The sequence below is a fragment of the Carassius auratus genome, chromosome 15, assembly GCF_003368295.1.
Source record: "Carassius auratus strain Wakin chromosome 15, ASM336829v1, whole genome shotgun sequence".
NCBI lineage: Eukaryota > Metazoa > Chordata > Actinopteri > Cypriniformes > Cyprinidae > Carassius > Carassius auratus.
Window position 1 is genome coordinate 19,076,980 of NC_039257.1, and position 21,275 is coordinate 19,098,254.

Sequence of the window (21,275 nt, forward strand, 5' to 3'; positions counted from 1 at the left end):
TGATTTGGCTCTCCACAGGTCCACACAGCAGCAGTGATGAAACGCTCCTCTCGCGCGCTCCTCTTCCTCCTGCTGAGAGCAGCAGTGGCAGGAGTCAGATCCGCAGCAGCCCCCCGCCCCCAGCCCGCCGATCTCTGCACGCGCCCCCCCGGGCCTCACCCGTGGGTGAGTGATGCCACCGCCAGCTGGTTTATTATGTGACCAGTGTTGTGTCTCGGTGAAGTCACATGACCCTGTCTGCAGAGGTGTGTCCGTGACAGAGCATGCTGCTGTCACCATGACAACAGCATTCATACTAATGAATATGAATGTTGAGCATGAAATACTGAATATGAAAATAACACACATGTACAATAAATGAACATCAGCAGCATTTTTGCAGAAATATAGATAATATTGTCTGTCTACTGGTATCTGTTTACTGTGGGATATCAGAATTGTAATTACGATTATATATCATCACAGTTACACTAAATAAACACACACACACACACACACACAAATTATAGTCTGTATATCACCTGTATATTATCACCTGTTGATAATTAAAGACATCATTAGAATAATAAAAGAGTAATATTCTGACTCTGTAGACTATTCTAGAAAATTAAACAAAACCTAGTAACAATTCCACAACTGAGACGAGACCCTTGAACAAGGCACCAAACCCACAACTGCGCCAAAGCATTTGCTGCCCACTGCCCCGGGTGTGTGTGTGTGTTTGTGTGTGTGTGTGTGTGTGTGTGTGTGTTCACTGCTGTGTGCATGCACTTGGATGGTTTAAATGCTGAGCAAAAATTAGATTCACTCTCTTTTTTTAATTATGGACAAAATCAATTCATATTTTATTCCCTCTAATGGAGAAAAAAACAAAACAAACAAAAAACAACAATGATTTTTATGTACTAATTAGGCTGAATGTTAAGCTGAATTAAATTTTCATTAATCAGAATGCAGTAAAAACAATGACATTGTGAAATTCTATTATAATTCAAATGAACTATTTTCTGTTTGGATATATTTTAAATTGTAATTTATTTCTGTGATGGCAAAGCTGAATTTTCAAGCAGCCATTACTCATCTTCAGTGTCACATGATCTTTCAAAAATGATTCTAATATGCTAATTTGCTGCTCAAGAAACATTTCTGAAGACAGTTGTGTAGTATAAACACTCTTCAGTGCTGATTTCGAGGAAAAAAAAAAAAAAAAAATATATATATATATATATATATATATTCTTAATGAGCTTTTTATTATATGATATCATATCATCATAGCTGTTCATGCTGACTTGACACTGCAGTCTCAGTGGAAGAAAGAGAACAACAGTGGGCCAAGGGCTCCAGCTAGTGGACACTTTAGGCACTTACCTCACCTTTATATAAAGCTGGTTTTGATTGCAGAATTTATCCGCAAGCTTTTGGATTAGAATAACTATTTGATTTGATGGTACTCAGTATTTTTCCATAAATGTATCATATGTACATACTGTTGGAACTGTAACTAGTTCTCATTTACAACAGTGACATATAAAAATCTGTCTCATTCAGTCTCTAGAAAGGAATTTCAAAGAGATGGAGAAATCACCCGACCCATTGTGTCATCCCCGAAGAGGTTTGCAGTGGTCTCTCCCAAGCCTCAGTCCCCTGGTGAGTGTGTGATGTCTTTTTATTCTGCTCCGCTGCTGCCGCTCCTCCCACTGTCATTTCACATCCCTTATTAACCGGCTACTAGTGGTTGTCATAGCAACACTGTGGAGACTAAAGACTTCCATTAGGGAGCTGGCAAGTCATTCTCTCGCTTATGCTTCTCTACTAATGGAAACTAAATTGACACCTTATAGGTCCTAAAATAAGAATAATAATTTAATTGAATCTGATATTTTGCTCATGTTTTGTTTCCTCGATAATTCAGTTGAAATAAATTGAAATACCAATATATAATATTAGTTTGTAAACATTAGGAGCATGCATATTTATAAAACGTTATTCTAAAGTCTTATTGGATGAACCAATTTTACTGTTCAAAAGTTTGTGTTCATTAAACATTTTTAATTATTTTCATTTGTCTCCAAGACTTAATTTATTTGATCAAAACTACAGTAAAACAGCAAAAATTTTCATGAGCAAATATTTCAGTGTCACACGATCCTTTGGAAATCATTCTGATTTGGTGCTCAAGGAATATTTATTATTATTATCAATGTTGAAATCAGTTTTTGCTGCTTAATATTTTTGTGGAAACCATGATAAATTTTCTTCAGAATTCTTTAATGAACTTGAATACAAACTTAATTGAACAGAAAATTCAAAAGAACAGCATTTATTTGAAATTAAACTCTCTTGCGATGTTATCATTGGTTACTTTTGATCATTCGTAAAAGTATTATAAAAAAATGTATATGAGTGTACATTTTAAATTCACATATAAAAAAAATCTAAATCAAATTCACATATAATGCCATTTTTTTAAATAAAATAATATTGTTTTAAAATTGAATAGTCTGTAAAATATGAGTATTTTCACTCAAGGGCTTCACTGTATTACCATATATATGTTACATATATTTATGGTTTAGGTCATCCTCACTCCACCCTCTCTGAGCTGACTCATCAGGGAACATTATGTGTGTTCTTGGAAGTCAGCGGTTACTGCTGAAAGTTTGACCTAAACATAGTCTTTATGATCACATTAACATATGGTCGTTATACAGCTGTAAATAGTAAACATTTAATTAAGCGATAATTTGCAGTAATTGACTTAAATGATATGTATGAAATTACATGAACTGCAGTCATATTTCAAGCATACTTATAGTTTAAAAATAAACTGAGAGAATCTTTCCAATTCTGTCACACTCAAAATTCAAAATTCACTAATTTGGTAATATTCAATTCAATTCAAGTTTATTTGTATAGCGCTTTCTTACCATACAAATCATTGCAAAAGCAACTTTGCAGAAAATTAAGTTTCTGCCATATTTAGTAGTAGTTTATAAGTGGTGACTGTCAGTTTATGTGCATATGACAGGAACATTCAGAAAAAAATTCAGAAAAATGTTTACAAGACAAGTCAACCAGACAACGAACACTATTAATAGGAATTATTGTATGATGCAATCACACTTGTAGCAATATTTGTTAGTTCTGTTTGTTGATTCAGGGTTAGCATCATCCTCTGAGGGGTTAGCATCATCTCTTCTCAGGTTTTCTGGATCCAGACTGGAGCTTGTGTAAATCCTAGTTACCACGGGATGTAAATCCTGTGACAAAACAGAGAAACAAATAGAGACATAATTAGCATAGCTGCAGTTCCATTCAAGTAAAATGAATTAGTTTAACCCAAGCTGAAGAATGATAATTCGCATTTGATCAGATACAACTGCAGTCACAAATTATGAGATGCATTATTTGAATGCTTGGCAAAAGAGATGTGTTTTTAATCTAGATTTAAACATTGCGAGTGTTTCTGAACCCAGAACATTATCAGGAAGGCTATTCCAGAGTTTGGGAGCCAAATGCAAAAAAGCTCTACCTCCTTTAATACTAATCGTATTGTCATACTAACACTTCATTTTCTTTATGCACTTTTTTACATATTTTGTTCATCCCACAGTCCGTCAGAAGTCATGTGTGGCCCGTCTGGGTGGGCGTGCAGAGGGCGTGGATGCCGAGCGCGAGCGGTTGATGGTACAGAGACTGAGAGAGAGATGTGAAGATCAGGCTCGGCAACTGATCGCCCTGCAGGACGAGCTCAGGAAGTCTTCACGATGCTTGGATGTGTTCACCGTAACCACACTACACTTCTGCCAGAAGGTAGCACACTGTCAAAGATGTACATGCTGGAGTGCTGGTAACTTAATAGTTAAGACCCAAAGACCAACAATGGTTGCAGGTTCAATCCTAAATAGGGATGACCCAGAATTCAGAGTTAAGGTTGTAAAAGGCATTTAAAAAAAAAAAAAAACAGCTGAACAATTGTTTAGAAAAACATACTGCTCCAAAGAATCAATTTGTGGAAAGGAGCCTGACGTCTCATCACTACTATAAAAGCAGAGCTTCTGATCCCCTGCATGATGTAATCATCTGATCATGTGATGCTGGTTGGAGGGTAACTCAGCCCGCTTCATGTCTGTCAGGTTCTTGGTAAGGGAGGAACTCAGGTGCAGACAGGGATTCTCAAACAAAGGGTTTATTAAATACAAAAAGGGAAAACAAAAACCCACGAGGGGGAAAACAAGGGCTAGGGTAAGGACTAAATAACCAAACAAGACAGGGCTGACCAGATAAAGACACTAAACACTAACTATAAACAAACACTCACGGTATACAGGATACAATCACAGTCACAAGTGTGGAACACATCTGAGAAACACGTAAGTAACACAATGAACCGACGCAAGACAGAGCACACTAGGAGATCTAAATAGGGGAACTAATCAAGACACGACAGGTGTTACAGATAGGACAATCACGACACGACTAGGTTAACAAGGGGGGCGGGGCAAGGGAACGAGACAACACAAGCACATGGCCCAAAGACAAGGCCATGCGCTTGTACACAAAACATGGGTCTGTCATGATCCTGCCTCAAGACTAGGAAAAATCAAGGACACGAGGGCAGAATCATGACAGAACCCCTCCCTTAAGGAGCGGCTTCCAGACGCTCCTCAAGGGAACATCAAACACGGGACACGACTGACATGACAGACTGGGACACAGACACAAACCAACAGGACATGACAAATAACAACAAAGGCAAACATGAGTACACAACGGCAGGGTTGGGGTGACAAATCAAAAAAAACAAACAGGGAAGGGGAGGGGGCGGGACCACAAAGTTCATGGGGGACAGACCAGGGCGGGTGGGAGGGGTAGTAATCCTAGGAGGACAGGACAAAGGCTGACGACGGGGGGTACGGGCAGGTCTGGGTGGTGAGGGACGGGGAGGGGTCTCGGGATAACTGACAGGGGACATGACAGGACCAGACAAGGGACGCGGGACAACACTTACGGGACGCGGGGAGACGACATCTACTGGACACGGGGGGACCACAGGACACGGGGCCACATCAACAGGACACGGGGAGACAACGGCTGGACACGGGGAGACAACATCTACTGGACACGGGGGGACAACATCTACTGGACACGGGGGGACAACATCTACTGGACACGGGGGGACAACATCTACTGGACACGGGGGGACCACAGGACACGGGGCCACATCAACGGGACACGGGGCCACATCAACAGGACACGGGGCCACATCAACAGGACACGGGGAGACAACGGCTGGACATTTGGGACTTCTGGGGACAGGGTCAGGGGACAAGACAGGACTGACGGGGATTTCTAAAATTTGGACAAGACGGGACAAATAATCAGAAAATGCTTTAGCAGCTAGGACAATTGGCATCTCCTTATGAGATGAAACCGACTGTACAAGAGTCTTTGCTGCAGAGTCAGCCGCGGCTCTCTCCTCCGCTCTCACGACTGCCGACTTGCATACAGCTTTCTTTCCCGGCTCGGGCACGCTAGCGCTCACCGCTGCTGACTCGGACACGCTCACTGCTGCTGGCTCGGGCACGCTCACTGCTGCTGGCTCGGGCACGCTCACCGCTGCTGGCTCGGGCACGCCAGCGCTCACCGCTGCTGGCACGGGCACGCCAGCGCTCTCCGCTGATGGCACGGGCACGCCCACCGCTGCTGGTACGGGCACGCCAGTGCTCTCCGCTGCAGGCACGGGCACGCCAGCGCTCTCCGCTGCTGGCACGGGAGGAAACGGGGTCACAGGACCGGCAGGCCCCCTCTTCCTCCTCTTCCTCCTTGGGCGCGGTGCAGAGACCACAGCTGGGTCAGAGGCGGGTTGGGGGAGTTCGGTCTCTGGCAGGGCTGACTCCGACGATTCCGAGGCAGACTCCCACGATAACCGTCTCCCTCGCTTCCCGGGGAGACCGACGGGTGTGGGAGGCACCTCAGGACTCGGTGAGGGATGTGCCTGATCCCCCAGAGTGGCCACGGCCAGGATACGACCCTCTGGAACCGTTGGCAGCTGGGTAGGTGGGGACCTCTGGGGCTCCTCCTCTCGCCCGCTCGCTCCGGAACGACCTCCCCTGGTCCCCCGGAACACCACAAGGCGAGAGCCCTCAAAACAATCTAGCTGGCTGGCTGATGCCATCCAGCATTGCCTCCTGTCTGCTGAGTTCCTCTTTGGTCGGTTCATTCTGTCAGGTTCTTGGTAAGGGAGGAACTCAGGTGCAGACAGGGATTCTCAAACAAAGGGTTTATTAAATACAAAAAGGGAAAACAAAAACCCACGAGGGGGAAAACAAGGGCTAGGGTAAGGACTAAATAACCAAACAAGACAGGGCTGACCAGATAAAGACACTAAACACTAACTATAAACAAACACTCACGGTATACAGGATACAATCACAGTCACAAGTGTGGAACACATCTGAGAAACACGTAAGTAACACAATGAACCGACGCAAGACAGAGCACACTAGGAGATCTAAATAGGGGAACTAATCAAGACACGACAGGTGTTACAGATAGGACAATCACGACACGACTAGGTTAACAAGGGGGGCGGGGCAAGGGAACGAGACAACACAAGCACATGGCCCAAAGACAAGGCCATGCGCTTGTACACAAAACATGGGTCTGTCATGATCCTGCCTCAAGACTAGGAAAAATCAAGGACACGAGGGCAGAATCATGACAATGTCACATTAGGGACAAGACAAAAATTCATTGTCATTTAAGCTTAAACATCTTGTCTACAATTTGAAGAACACCAATTTCAAAGAAGCCCAGTTTGGAGCAATGTGAAAAGGCAATTTCTCTGTTTTCATTTATTTAGGACTGACCTGAATAAATAAGATGTTTCACAAAAAGATGTTTACATGTTTACATAATGTCTAATTTAATAAAATACAAGTATTTATTTTAAAGTATATTTTAAAATACAGAAGCAAAATCATTTTAATAAGTAAAGATTCTGAAAGTATTGAAGGAAATCCAATAATAAAGGATGTTTCGGCTCTGAGTTCACCTTAGGGGGCGTGTCCTGGTGGGGCACCTCACTAAGGGGTTTTGGGTGGTTGATCTGGCATTGCTAAGGCATTGTGACTTATTTGCATGTCGCTGTGCGATTGCTAGGGTTTTCTGGATGGACATTACTCTAGGTTATTATGTTGTTGCTGTGAGTGATTGTTTGCATGATGCTTTGTAGTCTAGGGTGTTCTGGATGGTTGCTTGCGCTTTATATAGTTATTAAGGTGTTTTAAGTGCTTGTGCTTAAGTTTTAAAAACTGCTATGGTGTATTTATGACCTTTTTGGATCTTGACAGCCAAATTTCCATAAAAATAATAATGTTGCATTCACATGCTATCGAAATGATCATAAATATGACTTTCCCGGTCATGAACAACTTCTCAGGTCATATTTACAACTGGGAAATTCTTTACGATACCCAAGTTTCTGAGTTGGGTGGGCCATAAACTTTAAACATGGTAGAGGGCAGAGATACAGATGGAGTATGGATAAGTAAAAAAAATATTTTTATTTTTATTTATTTTTTGCATAGGACTGTTTTTAGAGAATCATTTATTTCAAGATTATCATAGGTTAAGTGTTGGCACTGTACTATATAACAAATTCAGCAGCACTCTATATGAAGCCTGTATTTATAAAACATTATAAGGGTATTTTTAAGGCTTTATAATGAATGCATAATGCATTATAAAATAAAAAAAACATAATAATAAAATGGTATATCAATTCATTAATAATCATAACAACAATTATAATACATCATAATACTAACATATTTGTGGTTATCCGTTTAAGAGTATGATCATTTAAAACACAACACCATATTAAATGTACTTCATTTACAGTATAATGGACTGTCTGTATCATATCTTGACATTGTTTAAGATCTGCACAGTATCTTTCTACAGCTTATGAGTGGTTAGATGTTGATTTGAGTGTTTCTGTGGAGCTAATGTTAATTAATTGATGTGAGCTTAATACTCCAGCTGAAAAAAATGCATTGTTTATAAGGTAACGTTTTATTTTGATGGTCCCTTTAATCAATCGACTATAAGCAGCTTTGCTACTACATGCCAACTAACCCTCATTAGAGTATTAATACTAATAGTTGACATACTTGCAAAGACACTTGTAGTTTATCTGTTGGCTGACTATCAAAGTGTTAGCTTATATTTACTGTAGCAGATATACTAATACTCTAATGACCGGTAATTGATATGTATTTGCAGTTACTTATCAACAGCTGTCTAAAGGGTACCATCAAAATAATCAAACTAATATTACAATAAAAATATGTCATACACATTCATCTGATCTGATATCTGATCTTATGACTATTTCATTAAAAAAAATATTATTATTATTACTTCTTATAAGTGTTTTTTGACCACTAGTAAAGTAGCATAAGAAAAATGCCTAGATATGAGACTTATAACACATTATAACTATGAGAAATATAATCCATTGTAAAAGTGGATGCAACATGTCCATTGTGTTATAAATCATCATACCCTTAAAAGCTATAACCACAAATAAGTAAATATTATAATATATTTAAAATGTTCTTATGAATATTCATGTTTTTCAAGTTATTTTTATAATGCATTAAGCATTCATTATAATGCCTTAAGTATATCATTTTAATCTATTAAAATATGGGCTTCATAGAAAGTGTTACCACAAATTCTTTATAATATGTCCTCTGGAATGCTTTCTTTCATCTGATTGGATAAAAATGTGTGTTCGTTCCCAGTAGACTAGTATCAGACAATGCACACATGTTATTGTGTTCCTTATTGATCCCATCCTCCTGTCCCTCTATCTCTCCATCATCTCACCCCTCCTCCTCCCAACATCCTTGAGTGTGTGTGCTTGTGAGAGAGAGAGAGAGAGAGAGAGAGAGAGGGCGAGAAGCTTGTGGGGGGTTGTCTGAAGAACATGTGTGGAATCGCAGACTCATGGTACTCATTGTTGCAGTAGTCAGGCTATGACGCTAAACACAGGATTAGGTAAGGCTGGTTGTTGGGCGATTTTTGTCTTTTTCTCTCACATTCTCCCTCACTCTGCCTGTCCATCTTTCCTCCACTCCCTCTCTCTCTTCATTTCTTTCCCTCTCGTGTGGGGTGCTTATGGTCTTCCCCCGACAGGTTTTATGAAGCTACATTCTGCTGTAGCATAAGCAATGTTGCTGTTATCTCTCTCTGTGTCTCCATCCTACTTGCTGTTTGGATACTAGGGTAAAACAATAGCAAGAATTGTGTGTGTGATGCTGCTTTCTTGCTCTGTGACTTGTTTGCTAAAGAAGAAATGTTTATTTCATTCTACTGTCATTTTTTATATAGTTTGTGATGATGGTAGTGTGTGTGTGTGTGTGTGTGTGTGTGTGTGTGTGTGTGTGTGTGTGCGTGTGCACGTGCGTGTGTGTGTGTGTGTGTGTGTGTGTGTGCTGTCAGTGAGAACAAACATGTGCTCTTTTAGTGACGGAAACACCCCACCCTGACTGCTGTCACTTGACGTTGGAGGTCTGATAGCATTATATTTTATTGCACTTTTGTTTTATATTGACCTATGAAATAAAAACATATTATGTATTTGATAGACAGTGTTTATATAAATATTGCTAATTGGATTAAAAAAAATTCTGAAGAAAGTGTTAAATTGCCCTTGCAAAACTAGAGTGGGATTCTATGTGGTTTCCACGGTTGTTGATGGTTGTTGTTGGCAAATTATTATGCTAAAGTGTTCTGGGTGGTTGTGAGGATGTTGATATGTGCTTTCTAAGGTGTTGTGGGTGTTTATTTATTATATATATATATATATATATATATATATATATATATATATATATATATATATATATATATATATATATATATATATATATATATATATATATATTATTTTTATTTTTTTTAAGGTTACGGAACGAAAGTTTCCTGGGTGGTTGTTACAGAGTAGCTATCTGGTTTCTAAGGTGTTGGTGGTTGTTTTTTGTGGGTTACTATGCTAACATGTTCTGGGTGGTTGTTAGGGTGTTGCTATGTGGTTTTGAAGGTGTTGTGGGATGTTTTTTGCAGGTTAATGAACTAAAGTGTACTGGGTGGTTGTTAGGGTGTTGCTATGTGGTTTCTGAGGTTGTTGTTTTTTTGAAGGTAACTAAACTAACATAAACTAAAGTGTTCTAGGTGGTTGTTTGTGTGTTGCTATGTGGTTTTGAAGGCCTAAGAGGTTTTTTTTGCATGCAGGTTACTACACTAAGGTGCTCTGGGTGGTTGGGTGTTGCTACAGTATGTGGTTTCTAAGGTGTTGTGGGTTGTTTTTGCAAGTAACTACCTGATTGCTTAAGTGTTCTGGGTGGTTGTTTGGATGTTGCTATGTGTTTTCTTAGGTGTTTTGGGTTGTTTTTTTTTGCATGTTTCTATTTGATCACTAAAGTGATCTGGGTGGTTGTTAGGCTGTTGATACAGTATGTGGTTTCTAGGGTCTTGTGGGTGTTTTTTTGCAGGTTATTATGCTAAAGGAGAAAGTCGTGGCCTAATGGTTAGAGGGTTGGACTCCCAATCGAAGGGTTGTGGGTTCTAGTCTCGGGCCGGAAGGAATTGTGGGTGGGGGTAGTGCATGAACAGCTCTCTCTCCACCTTCAATACCATGACTGAGGTGCCCTTGAGCAAGGCATCGAACCCCCAACTGCTCCCCGGGCGCCGCAGCATAAATGGCTGCCCACTGCTCCGGGTGTGTGCTCACGGTGTGTGTGTGTGCACTTTGGATAGATAAAATGCAGAGCACAAATTCTGAGTATGGGTCACCACACTTGGCTGAATGTAACTTCCCTTTCACTAAATTGTTCTTTGAGGTTGATAGGTGTGGTTTCTAAGATGTTATGGGGGTTGCTATGCTGAGATGTTCTGAATGGCTGCTAGGGTGTTGCTATGTGGTTCCTAAGATATTGTGCGTGGTTGATAGCCGGTTACCGTGTAGTCACTAAGCTGTTCATGGGGGTTTCCAGGATTATTCCATGTGGTCCCTAAGGTGTTGTGAGTGCTTGTTTGTTGTGAGTGGAATTAAGCAGGTTGCTATGCAGTCTCTATGGTGATTGCTATTCCTACTCAGCTCTCTACATAGTGAGTAAATCACTTACATATGTGACTAAATCTTCACTCTGGCGACTAAATGATGTCTAATATTAGCCAGTGGCTAATACATTCTCATATTTTACTCACCATTGAGTGAATTAAAGGCTAAGTATAGGGTAAGTTTAGGGCATCTATATACTTTCACTTCTTCTTCTTCTTCTTCTTTTATTCTTCTTCTTCTTATTATTATTATAATTATCATCTTATCAGTATTATAGTTTTTTCCCTTTTTTTACAGAAACGCTGAATAATCAACAAAGCACCACCACCAGTCCTAAATTCAGTTAAAATGCCAATACATTCATACATGGTTACCAAGCTTTAATAATAATTACTAAAGTTCTATCGTTAAATAATACTCGATTATCCAGATATATTATAATTCTTGACTGACTGTTAAGAGTGTACTTTCAGGTATTTAAAAAGCTGTGCCATTTAAAAAAACATATACATATATATCTATGTCAGTCTGGCGAGTAAACTAAAAAATGTACTATCCAATGGCGATTCGATTGCCAAGGTGTCCGTAGAGGGTTGCTACTGGACAAAGGCTGGTTTATTTATTGTAAATGTAGGGATTCCCTCTCCTTAACAAGCCATATGATTTAAAGTAAAAAAACATAAAACTTAGGGTTATTGTTTTTTAATCACTAATCCTCCAATTGAGCAGTGGTAATCACAATTCCTTGTACAAAACACACACATGTTTTAAACACGTTCAGTGTTGTAGGTGTGTTGGGGTGTAACAGTGTTACACCCTGGAGATTTATCTTTTGTTTTATAGGTGGGGACTGAGTCCTTGAGACCGCCTTGCTCTCCCTATTCTAGACCTTTCACAGCAGGAAACGAAAGTAGGTGAGGTAACCACGGTGAAGACAAGGCAGTCATATTTGTATTCATGGAAAGACTCTCCAGGGATCTGCGTGACATCTTGTGTGCCGGAGGAAAATATGATGGGTGAGATCTGAAGAAGGGACATTTCAGGGCATTCGTGGGTTCATAGGGTCTTGACCTTTTAGTTTACACACTGTATGAGAGGGTTATAAACTAAAAAGGCTAGCAGCATCTATTTAAGGCATGATATGCTACAAATTGTGTGTCTTTTGTATCTTTTTTGTTATTAAATCAACTTTTAAAAAAAGACTGCTTGACAACAGTAATTTTTCCAGTTGGTGAAATATTTGGTAATTTATATGTTTTTTTTTGTTTGTTTTTTTTTTTGTTTTTGCTAAGTATGATGCTACCATTTTGGACTTGATGGTGGTATGGTATTCTTGGGAGGTACCTTGTTAATACAATGGTGCATGGACTTCACTACCATTGAACTACTATGGTACTACCATAATACTTTTCACAATGGCAGTCACTTAAAACAGCAGATGCCGTGGGATCTCAGCTGGCATTTGGAACTGAATCAGTGTAAGATTCGGGACTGCTATTTTAAAATGCTGCCTCATGCGGTTTCATTTGCTGACACTGATTCTTATAAACAAGTATGGATCTTTAGCATCTAATTGTATTATGGCATTATCAATTAATAATCATTTCCAAGTATAGATGTGGTTGGTTACGTCACTGTGGAGTAAATTTGTGTTATTGACAAATACAGCTGTCGTATAGTGTAATTAGTGCAGATTAAGCTCTGTGACATGGTTATCTGGAGCACACTGATTTATTTTAATGCTAGAGGTGTTATGGTTATAATCTGTTTTGGTTTAGTGTTCTGTGATTCCCTTTCTCCTGACTTGTTTGTTTCTATGGTTTTTGATTAATTTGCTCGTTAGTCATTATTAGTTAACACTATCCACCTGTTTTTCACTCATCAACTGCCTTACTTAAAGTCTTCTTTCTGTTCAGTATTTTGTCAGATATTGTTTCACGTTATGAACGTTACGACTATCCTGAGTTATTTCCTTGCCTGTTCTCTTGTGGATTATTATATTAAAGACTTTTTCTTTGTGGATCATCTTCCTTGTCATAGCCTTCCTCCATGTAACCAATAACAGAATAAACGACCTTCAAAGTTTTTCTTTTCTTTTTGTTTTTCTCCTCCTCCTGGAATGGCTATCCCTGGCATGCAACTCCTTTGCCTGGAGCAACAGGACTGTTCACTGGAGTACCATACCAGGGACTTTTTAGATTAGGCGTGCCTTACACACTTACCTGACTGCTCACTCTGTGTATTCGTGCAAGCGGTGTAAGTCTTCCAGTGAAGGGTCCCAAGGAGGATTTCGTTGTTTTCGTGGAGTGGGTGCTGGAGAATAATGGATCACCATTCACCATCTGCCCCGCTGAGGAGGATATCCCCAGCTCCACTCCCGAACCAGAGACCAGCCAGCCGTCATCCTGCTGCACATAGCAAATGCCTGAGCCCGCCGCAGATGGAGAGCCTGAGCCTGCCGTGACATGTGAGCTAGCAAGTATTACCGCCACTGAGCCTATTGTCGCCCCGGAGCCCAAGCCTCAAGAACATTCTGACCAGGTGTGTGAGCCGACAACATCACCCATCCCCGGGGGAGTACTGGTGGAGATTGAGGGCTTAGAGGGTAGCCCCACCCACACTCCCGTCACTGAGGGTGAGCTTCAGCCACTTTCTGGGATGTTTTCAAAGAAACTTATGGATATCTTTAAAATGGATTTAATAGACTGGTTTGAAGAAGTATTACCTTGTGCCCCAGGATCTCCTGCGTTTTCACTGGTTCTACCCAGCCCTAAATCTCCTGCGACTCCACTGGTTCCACCCAGCCCTAAATCTCCTGTGTCTCTGCTGGTTCAACCCAGCTCATGTCTTTCTGTGTTCTCACCCAGCCACCCACTCCCTCCTCCTCTGTACCAGCGAGCCAGTCCATCAGCCTAGTCTGCTGCCTAAGGAAAGCCCAACAGCTTACCCTAAGCACGCCATGTCCGGTGGGTCAGTTGTGCTACAGGACTTCCCGTCAACAGCTACCTTGGGTCGGAGGATCCCCTGTCTCCGCCTCCAGCCTTCGAGACCCAGACTCCACCTTGGACCTCTGAACCATTGGCTCCACCTTGGCTCCTGGCTCCCTCGTCTCCACCATGGCTCGTCATCCCACCAGCTTCTTAGGTGTTTTGGCTCTGCCTTGGTCAGTCGTCGACTATCCACCGACTCGGGACTCCACTCCTCTTGCTTCACCTCATTACTCTGTTCTGTCAGGCTCCTCCTTACCTCCGGCTCCACCTCCACCCTCAGTCGCTTCCGTCTCTGCCACAGTCTTGAGGAGACCGGCATCTGTCTCGGTCGCCTGAGTCTTCAGCTTCACCTTGGCCCTCTGGATCCTCAGTGTCATCCTGGCTCTCCATCTGCTCTGCTCCATCCAGGGCTCCTCATCCATTGGCTGAGTCTCCGTCAGTCGTCCCCCTGGTGTTGTCAGCCCTTTCTCCACCATGGCTCCTCCCGCCGTCGTCTCCACTGTGGGCTGCTGTACTGGCTGGCCTCTGGAGTTCCATCTGGCTCGTCCTGCTCCGGGCTCTTCACTGGCTCCTTCATTCATCCACTCCACCCTGGCCCTATGGACTATGCTCCATTTCAGTTGCCTTCCCCTTGCCTGCCCCACGCCTGCCTCCTGAACTCCCACCCTCCCTCCTCTGGACTTTTTGTCGGCACGAGAGTGCGGTTCCAGGAGGCGGGGAACTGTTATGGTTATGATCTTTTTTGGGGTTTAGGTTTCTGTGATTCCCTTTCTCCTGCCTTGTTTGTTTCTATGGTTTTTGATTAATTTGCTCATTAGTCATTATTAATTAACTCCCTCCACCTGTTTTCTACTCATCAGCTGCCTTACTTAAAGTCTTTTTTCTGTTCGGTTATTGTTTCACGTTACAAATGTTACTACTATCCTGAGTTATTTCCTTGCCTGTTCTCCTGTGTATTATTATATTAAAAACTTTTTCTTTGGGTAATATCTTCATTGTCATCGCCTTCCTCCATGAGACCGTATCAAGAGGAACTTGCAGTTTTGTATTTAATTATGTGTCCAGAAGGTATATAACAGATGTGTGTAGTCATTTTAAGCAGTGAATGCTCTGCACTTCCAAACCATTGGAGAGAAGGAGTTTGGGAACTACCTAAATACTGTGATTACTATAAAATTCCACTGTGATTTGAAGTATATTATAAAAGTTACATAAGAAAATGTGGGAAATATGTAAAAGTAACTGTCTATAAATTATTATTTGCCAAACGTAATTTTCTGCAATCCTGTGCCAGTTAAGGGTGGATTCGGGGGAGTGGATCCACAACAGCTTTGGTGCCTGAAGTCTGTCCATGAGTTGTTTTTTCAGTGCTCAGTCTGCAAAATGTATACAGATTAAATATTGTTTCCCCATGCTTGTCAAATCGTGAATACATATATGTTTATCTAAGCATGTGTATGTCACTTTTAAAGGCATTACCATCTAATGGCTGTTCCTAGCAACAGCCCTACTTTTAAACTGACACCTGCCATGTTGTTTCTTATTTGTCAACTCTGATAAATTAATAAATAAATGAGATAGTAAAGAAGTCACTACTTGACACTGGTATACAGGGATCTTATTTAAAGTGGTATTTTGGTTGATTTGTTAAAATATTGATAATGAAAAATGTATCCATTACCAGGCATGCAAAAAGTTTTGCAGATTTCTGCAGATTCATCCCTCAAGTTAATTTAATGTATTACAAACAATTTAACAATGCTTTGAGCACATTTTACTATTTTTAAATCTATTCCTCTGCATAATTGTCTCTTACACTCATGCAAGCTTGTGTGTGTGTTTTGCAGAGTGAGAATGCTGCCCTGAAGGAGAGGGAGTTGTCCCTGCAGTTAGCCAGGATCAGGGATGAAGTGGGTAAGACTCTTCTGGATCAGAGAAAAAATAAAGAAAAGAACAATCGTACTTCACAGTGATCTCATTCTGACACATGTGCTACAGTATACTGACAAATGTTAGGATGACTTCAACCATAAAATAAGAAAGAAACTATAAAGACCTTCTCAGATTACATATCTGTAAACTGCATTTTTATCTTTCCATCCTCCTCATATTTAATTTGGAATGTGACTCATCTCACATCATGCAGACGTAAAGAAACACGTCATGATTTTCACCTAAAATACATATGATTTTATGATTTTCAAATATGCATTAAATATCTCATATAAAATAATACATCATAATTTTGATTCATATTTAGTTGAATTCAGTAAAAAAAATATTTTTTTTTCAACTTTAATGACCATAAACAATCTGTTCGTCTGTGTTATGGCATGATTCCCCCTTCTATTCTCTATGCTTTTAATCTGTTAGGATTAAAATTAAAATTAAATGTTCAGACTCATCTAAAATTTTGCTAAAAGGGTTGCAAAAATCACAAACCCGATATTTAATGAACAGAAAATAACACCTCATATATTATTTAATTTGTTCAGCGGAATAGGTACCAAGGTTGAAAGTAACAGGGTTGCACATTATCAACATTAAACATATATCATCAACATTTTCTAAAGGTTAAGCATGACCATAACAAACTATTTTCTGTCTCTCTAGTGGACAGCGTTCAGCAGTGGGAGCGTCTGCAGGGTGAGAAGGCCCTGCTGGAGCAGAGTTTTGAGCGGGAGCTGAAAGGACTACAAGAGGAGCAACAGCAGGAGCTCAAGGCCCTACAGGAGAGACTGGTTGAGGAGCACACCTCTGAGATACAGAGACTCCAACATCAGCAGAACAGCCATTTGGAGCAGCTGCGCTCCCAGCACCAGGAACAGGTAAGATGAGGAAGTAACAGAGTGTAAAGACTGAGATTATTATTGACACACCCTGAAGAGGCTTTTATTTTGGCATTGTACATATAGGAGTGCAGGGTGTGAAAGTTTATGAGTGTTAAGAAAGCCCGGAAAGGTAGTTTCATGACTATGTAGTCTGATGATGCAGTAATCATCTTCCCTTAAGCCCAAAATATACTTTAGTTTTGAAATTAATTGTTTGCGTACAAATATGTGTATAGCCAAACATAGTCTTTATCAAATTAGCTTCATGCACACTGTACACATACTCTAGTGTATGCATAAAAAGCATTTTGGTGCTATTGCACAAATACATTTTGCAAGCGAAATTTTAGCAAAAAGGGAATCTAAGAACTCTCTAATTTTGCCTGAACAGAAACAAAGCAACTGAACAGTATTAAATAGGAAAATAGAGTGTCAATAAAGCAAAATGGCAGTTCATCATTGAATTCAATGATGTCATCATCCAGCTCAGTTCAGTTTAAATACTGTAGTATCTGTGCAATCAAGTCAGCGAAGTGTTCCCAAACTAAGCAAGCCAGAGGGGACAGCAGCAAGGAACCGAAACTCCATCAGTGACAGAATGGAGAAAAAACCTTGGGCGAAATCAGTTTCACACCGGGGGCAGTTCTTCTCTGACCAGACGAAACCAGCAGTTCAATTCCAGGCTGCAGCAAAGTCAGACTGTGCAGAAGAATCATCTAGGAGACTTGACTGTGGATCTGTCTCTGGGGCTCATGTAGTTGTCCTGGTCTCCGCTGACATCAAGGCTGTACAGGTCCTCTCTAGGTGCTGATCCATCATCTGGGCTGGATACATACTGGATCTGGTGGCTATGGTGACCTAGGAATAAGAGAGAAACAGACTAATATCAGCGTAGATGCCATTCATCTAATGACGTAGCAAGTACATTGTGTTTTGGGAAGTGTAACTGGTTCTGTTTTCTTTCTTTTTTTCTAATTATTGTAGCCTAAAAATCCTTTAACATGTTTGAATATTATAAATGCATGAGTGTGTTGTGTAAGCCAGGTTAAAGAGGTGGGTATTTAAACTTTATTTAAACTGACAGAGTGTATCTGACAATGTTAGGTAGGTTATTCCAGAGTTTGGGAGACTAGGAAGTAGGGAAAGGAAATGCCGTCCGCAGTCGATTTTGATATGCGAGTAATTATCACATTGCCAGTTTTTGAGAACTTTAACACACAAATTTGCAATTCCAGCCAATAGAAAATTTAAGCTAAAAGTTCATATTGTCAACAAGTCTCAAAATGGCAAATAGAGCTGATCAAAATTGTGTTGGTATGAAAAAGAGAAAGACCAGAGTAAGACAAAATGAAAGTAACATGGCACTGTATGTTTCTATTGACAGCATTCAGATAAACACTTTAAAATCTTTCTGTTGACCAATATTCCAGTTCACCTGTTAAACCTGACAACCATTTTTGTTTTCTGTTTTAGATTGAGGAAATGAGTGAAAAACATGAGAGGGCAATGATTGAGATGGAAGCGACTCATGGTGCCACATTGGCCACTTTACAGGAAGAACACACCAGAACCATCAAGAGTGAGTCCTGCTGACAAACCCATTACACTCCCTGAAATCCAAGCAACTGTCTAAAAACCTAACTGTGTCTAAAAACCTAGTCTTACTTGGAGTGCATTATTAGGGCATTATAGCCTAGAAGCTACTGGTTTGGCCCACTATTAAAACTCCTGGTTGAAGTCCCTGCTTAACAACATTACTAAATACAAATGAATCAATGATTTCTGTTAATTATTCTTCATCAGTGGGTTACTAACATGAATTGGTTGTTTATTTTTAGACCTGAAGATGGCACATGAGCAGCAAAAGAAGTCAATGGAAGAGGAATTTGAGAAGCTCAGACTCTCACTGCAGGTACTGTATGTTCCTGCTTTTAATGCCAAAATGCATTGTACAGTACATTGTTTTTACCCTTTTCTTTATAATAACTTGTGTTTCTGTGCCGCATTTAGGATCAGGTGGACACCTTGACATTTCAGAACCGCGCTCTACGAGACCGGGCCAAGCGATTTGAAGAAGCACTGCGCAGAAGCACAGATGAGCAGATAGTGGTACTGTTCTTCATAGTCTTTTTATTGTATGTGTGTGGCCAGTGGTATTAAAACAAGAGTTCATCTCCAGATTCTTCAAAATTTGTCATCTGTGTTCCAGAAAATAAAGAACATTCATACATATCTGGAATGAGGCCAAGCAGATGGGTCACCTTTTTTTGTCTAATTTATAGCTCTGCAAATTCAGGACATCCTGGGATGCTTTTTAAACAGTAATGAAACATGCTGGACACTTTTTTATGCTTTGTGGTTAAAGGACTCGTGCCCTAACTCTTATAATTATGATAATTTACTCATCCCCATGTTATCCAAGATGTTCATGTCTTTCTTTAGTCGCAAATAAATTATGTTTTTGTGAGGAAAACATTCCAGGATTTTTCTTAATGTAGTCAAGTCAAGTCACCTTTATTTATAATAGTGCTTTTAACAATATAGATCTTAACAAAGCAACTGAACAGCATCAAATCTTTCAGGGCTGTAGAGGTCCTTTCTAGGTGCTGATCCACCATCTGGGCTGGATACGTACTGGATCCGGGTGACTGCAGTGACCCTCTGATCTGGACACAGACTGGCTCTGGTGGCTACGGTGACCTCTGAATAAGAGAGAAACAGACAAATATTAGCGTAGATGGCATTGTTTTAATAATGTAGCAAGTACAGCATGTGTTATGGGAAGTGTTCCCGGTTCCGGATTTTCCTAATTAATGCTTTAAAATCCTTTAATGCATTTGAAAATAAGAAATGTGTTACTGTGTTATGTGTAAGCCAGGTTAAAGAGATGGGACTTTAATCTAGATTTAAACTGAAAGAGTGTGCCTGCCTCCCGAACAGTGTTAGGTAGGTTATTCGAGTTTTGGGAGCTGAATAGGAAAAAGATCTGCCAACCTCTGTTGATTTTGATATTTGAGGATTTATCAAATTGCCAGAGTTTTGAGAACACTACGGACATGGAAGACTATTTTAAAATCTATATGATGTTTGATGGGAGCCATTCCAGAGTTGACAGAAATGGGCTAATATGGTCATACTTCCTGGTTGACAATGGTCCTGCAATTGACATTGAGAGCATTGGTCATAATTTAAATATATTTTTGAGATGGAAAAATGCAGTTTTACAAATGCTAGAAACGTGGCTTTCTAAGGAAAGATTGCTATCAAATACAGTAGCACACCTAGGTTCCTAACTGATGACGAAGAATTGACAGAGCAGCCATCATGTCTTAGTGTTCTAGGTTATTACATGCAGAGTTTTTAGGTCCTATAATTAACACCTCTGTTTTTTTCTGAATTTAGCAGTAAGAAATTTCTCCTCATCCAGGTCTTTATACCGACTATGCATTACATAAATTTTTCAAATTGGTATGTTTTTCCGGGCCCCGAAGAAACATACAGCTGACTATCATCAGCATACAGTGGCATGAGGAAGTTTAGGAACCCCTTGCAGAATCTATGAAAATGTGAATAATTTTCAAAAATAAGAGAGATCATAATAAATGCATGTTATTTTTTTATTTAGTACTGTCTTGAGTAAGATATTTTACATAAAAGATGTTTGCATATAGTCCACAAGACAAAAACAAATGCTGAAATTATTAAAATAACCCCATTCATTCCCTTCTTCCTTTCATTGCAAAAACACTTGAACGAGCTGTGTTCACCAAAATCTCTGCATTTCTCACACAGAACAACCTCCTTGACAGCAATCAATCTGGCTTCAGAAGTGGACATTCAACTGAGACTGCCTTGCTCTCAGTTGTTGAAACCCTAAGACTGGCAAGAGCGGATCCAAATCTTCAGTAATTATGCTGCTTGATCGGTCCGCTGCCTTTGACACGGTTAACCATCAGATCCTCCTGTCAACCCTACTGGCAAAGGGCATCTCAGGAACCACACTTCAGTGGTTTGAGTCTTACCTATCAGATGGGTCCTTCAAAGTATCTTGGAGAGGTGAGGTGTCCAAGTCACAACATCTAACTACTGGGGTGCCTCAGGGCTCAGTTCTTGGAACACTTCTCTTCTCTGTCTACATGGCATCATTAGGTTCTGTCATTCAGAAGCATGCCTTTTCATACCACTGCTATGCTGATGACACTCAACTCTACCTCTCGTTCAATCCTGATGACCCGATAGTAGCTATTCGCATCTCAGCTTGTCTAACAGACATTTCTTCCTGGATGATGGACCATCACCTTCAACTCAACCTTGCCA

The 21,275-nt window shown here is 40.4% G+C and overlaps 1 protein-coding gene across 1 annotated transcript in view; it reads left to right on the forward strand.

The window, feature by feature from the left end:
• The window catches only part of LOC113115318 (microtubule-associated tumor suppressor candidate 2), a 41,274-nt gene that overhangs the window by 15,196 nt on the left and 4,803 nt on the right, over positions 1 to 21,275 (forward strand). The window contains exons 5-12 of the mRNA XM_026282804.1: positions 19 to 165; positions 1,552 to 1,650; positions 3,617 to 3,816; positions 15,975 to 16,041; positions 16,741 to 16,955; positions 18,432 to 18,537; positions 18,797 to 18,870; positions 18,969 to 19,067. Of these exons, the coding sequence (XP_026138589.1) occupies positions 19 to 165; positions 1,552 to 1,650; positions 3,617 to 3,816; positions 15,975 to 16,041; positions 16,741 to 16,955; positions 18,432 to 18,537; positions 18,797 to 18,870; positions 18,969 to 19,067 (1,007 nt within the window). The remainder of the gene's footprint in view (positions 1 to 18; positions 166 to 1,551; positions 1,651 to 3,616; positions 3,817 to 15,974; positions 16,042 to 16,740; positions 16,956 to 18,431; positions 18,538 to 18,796; positions 18,871 to 18,968; positions 19,068 to 21,275) is intronic.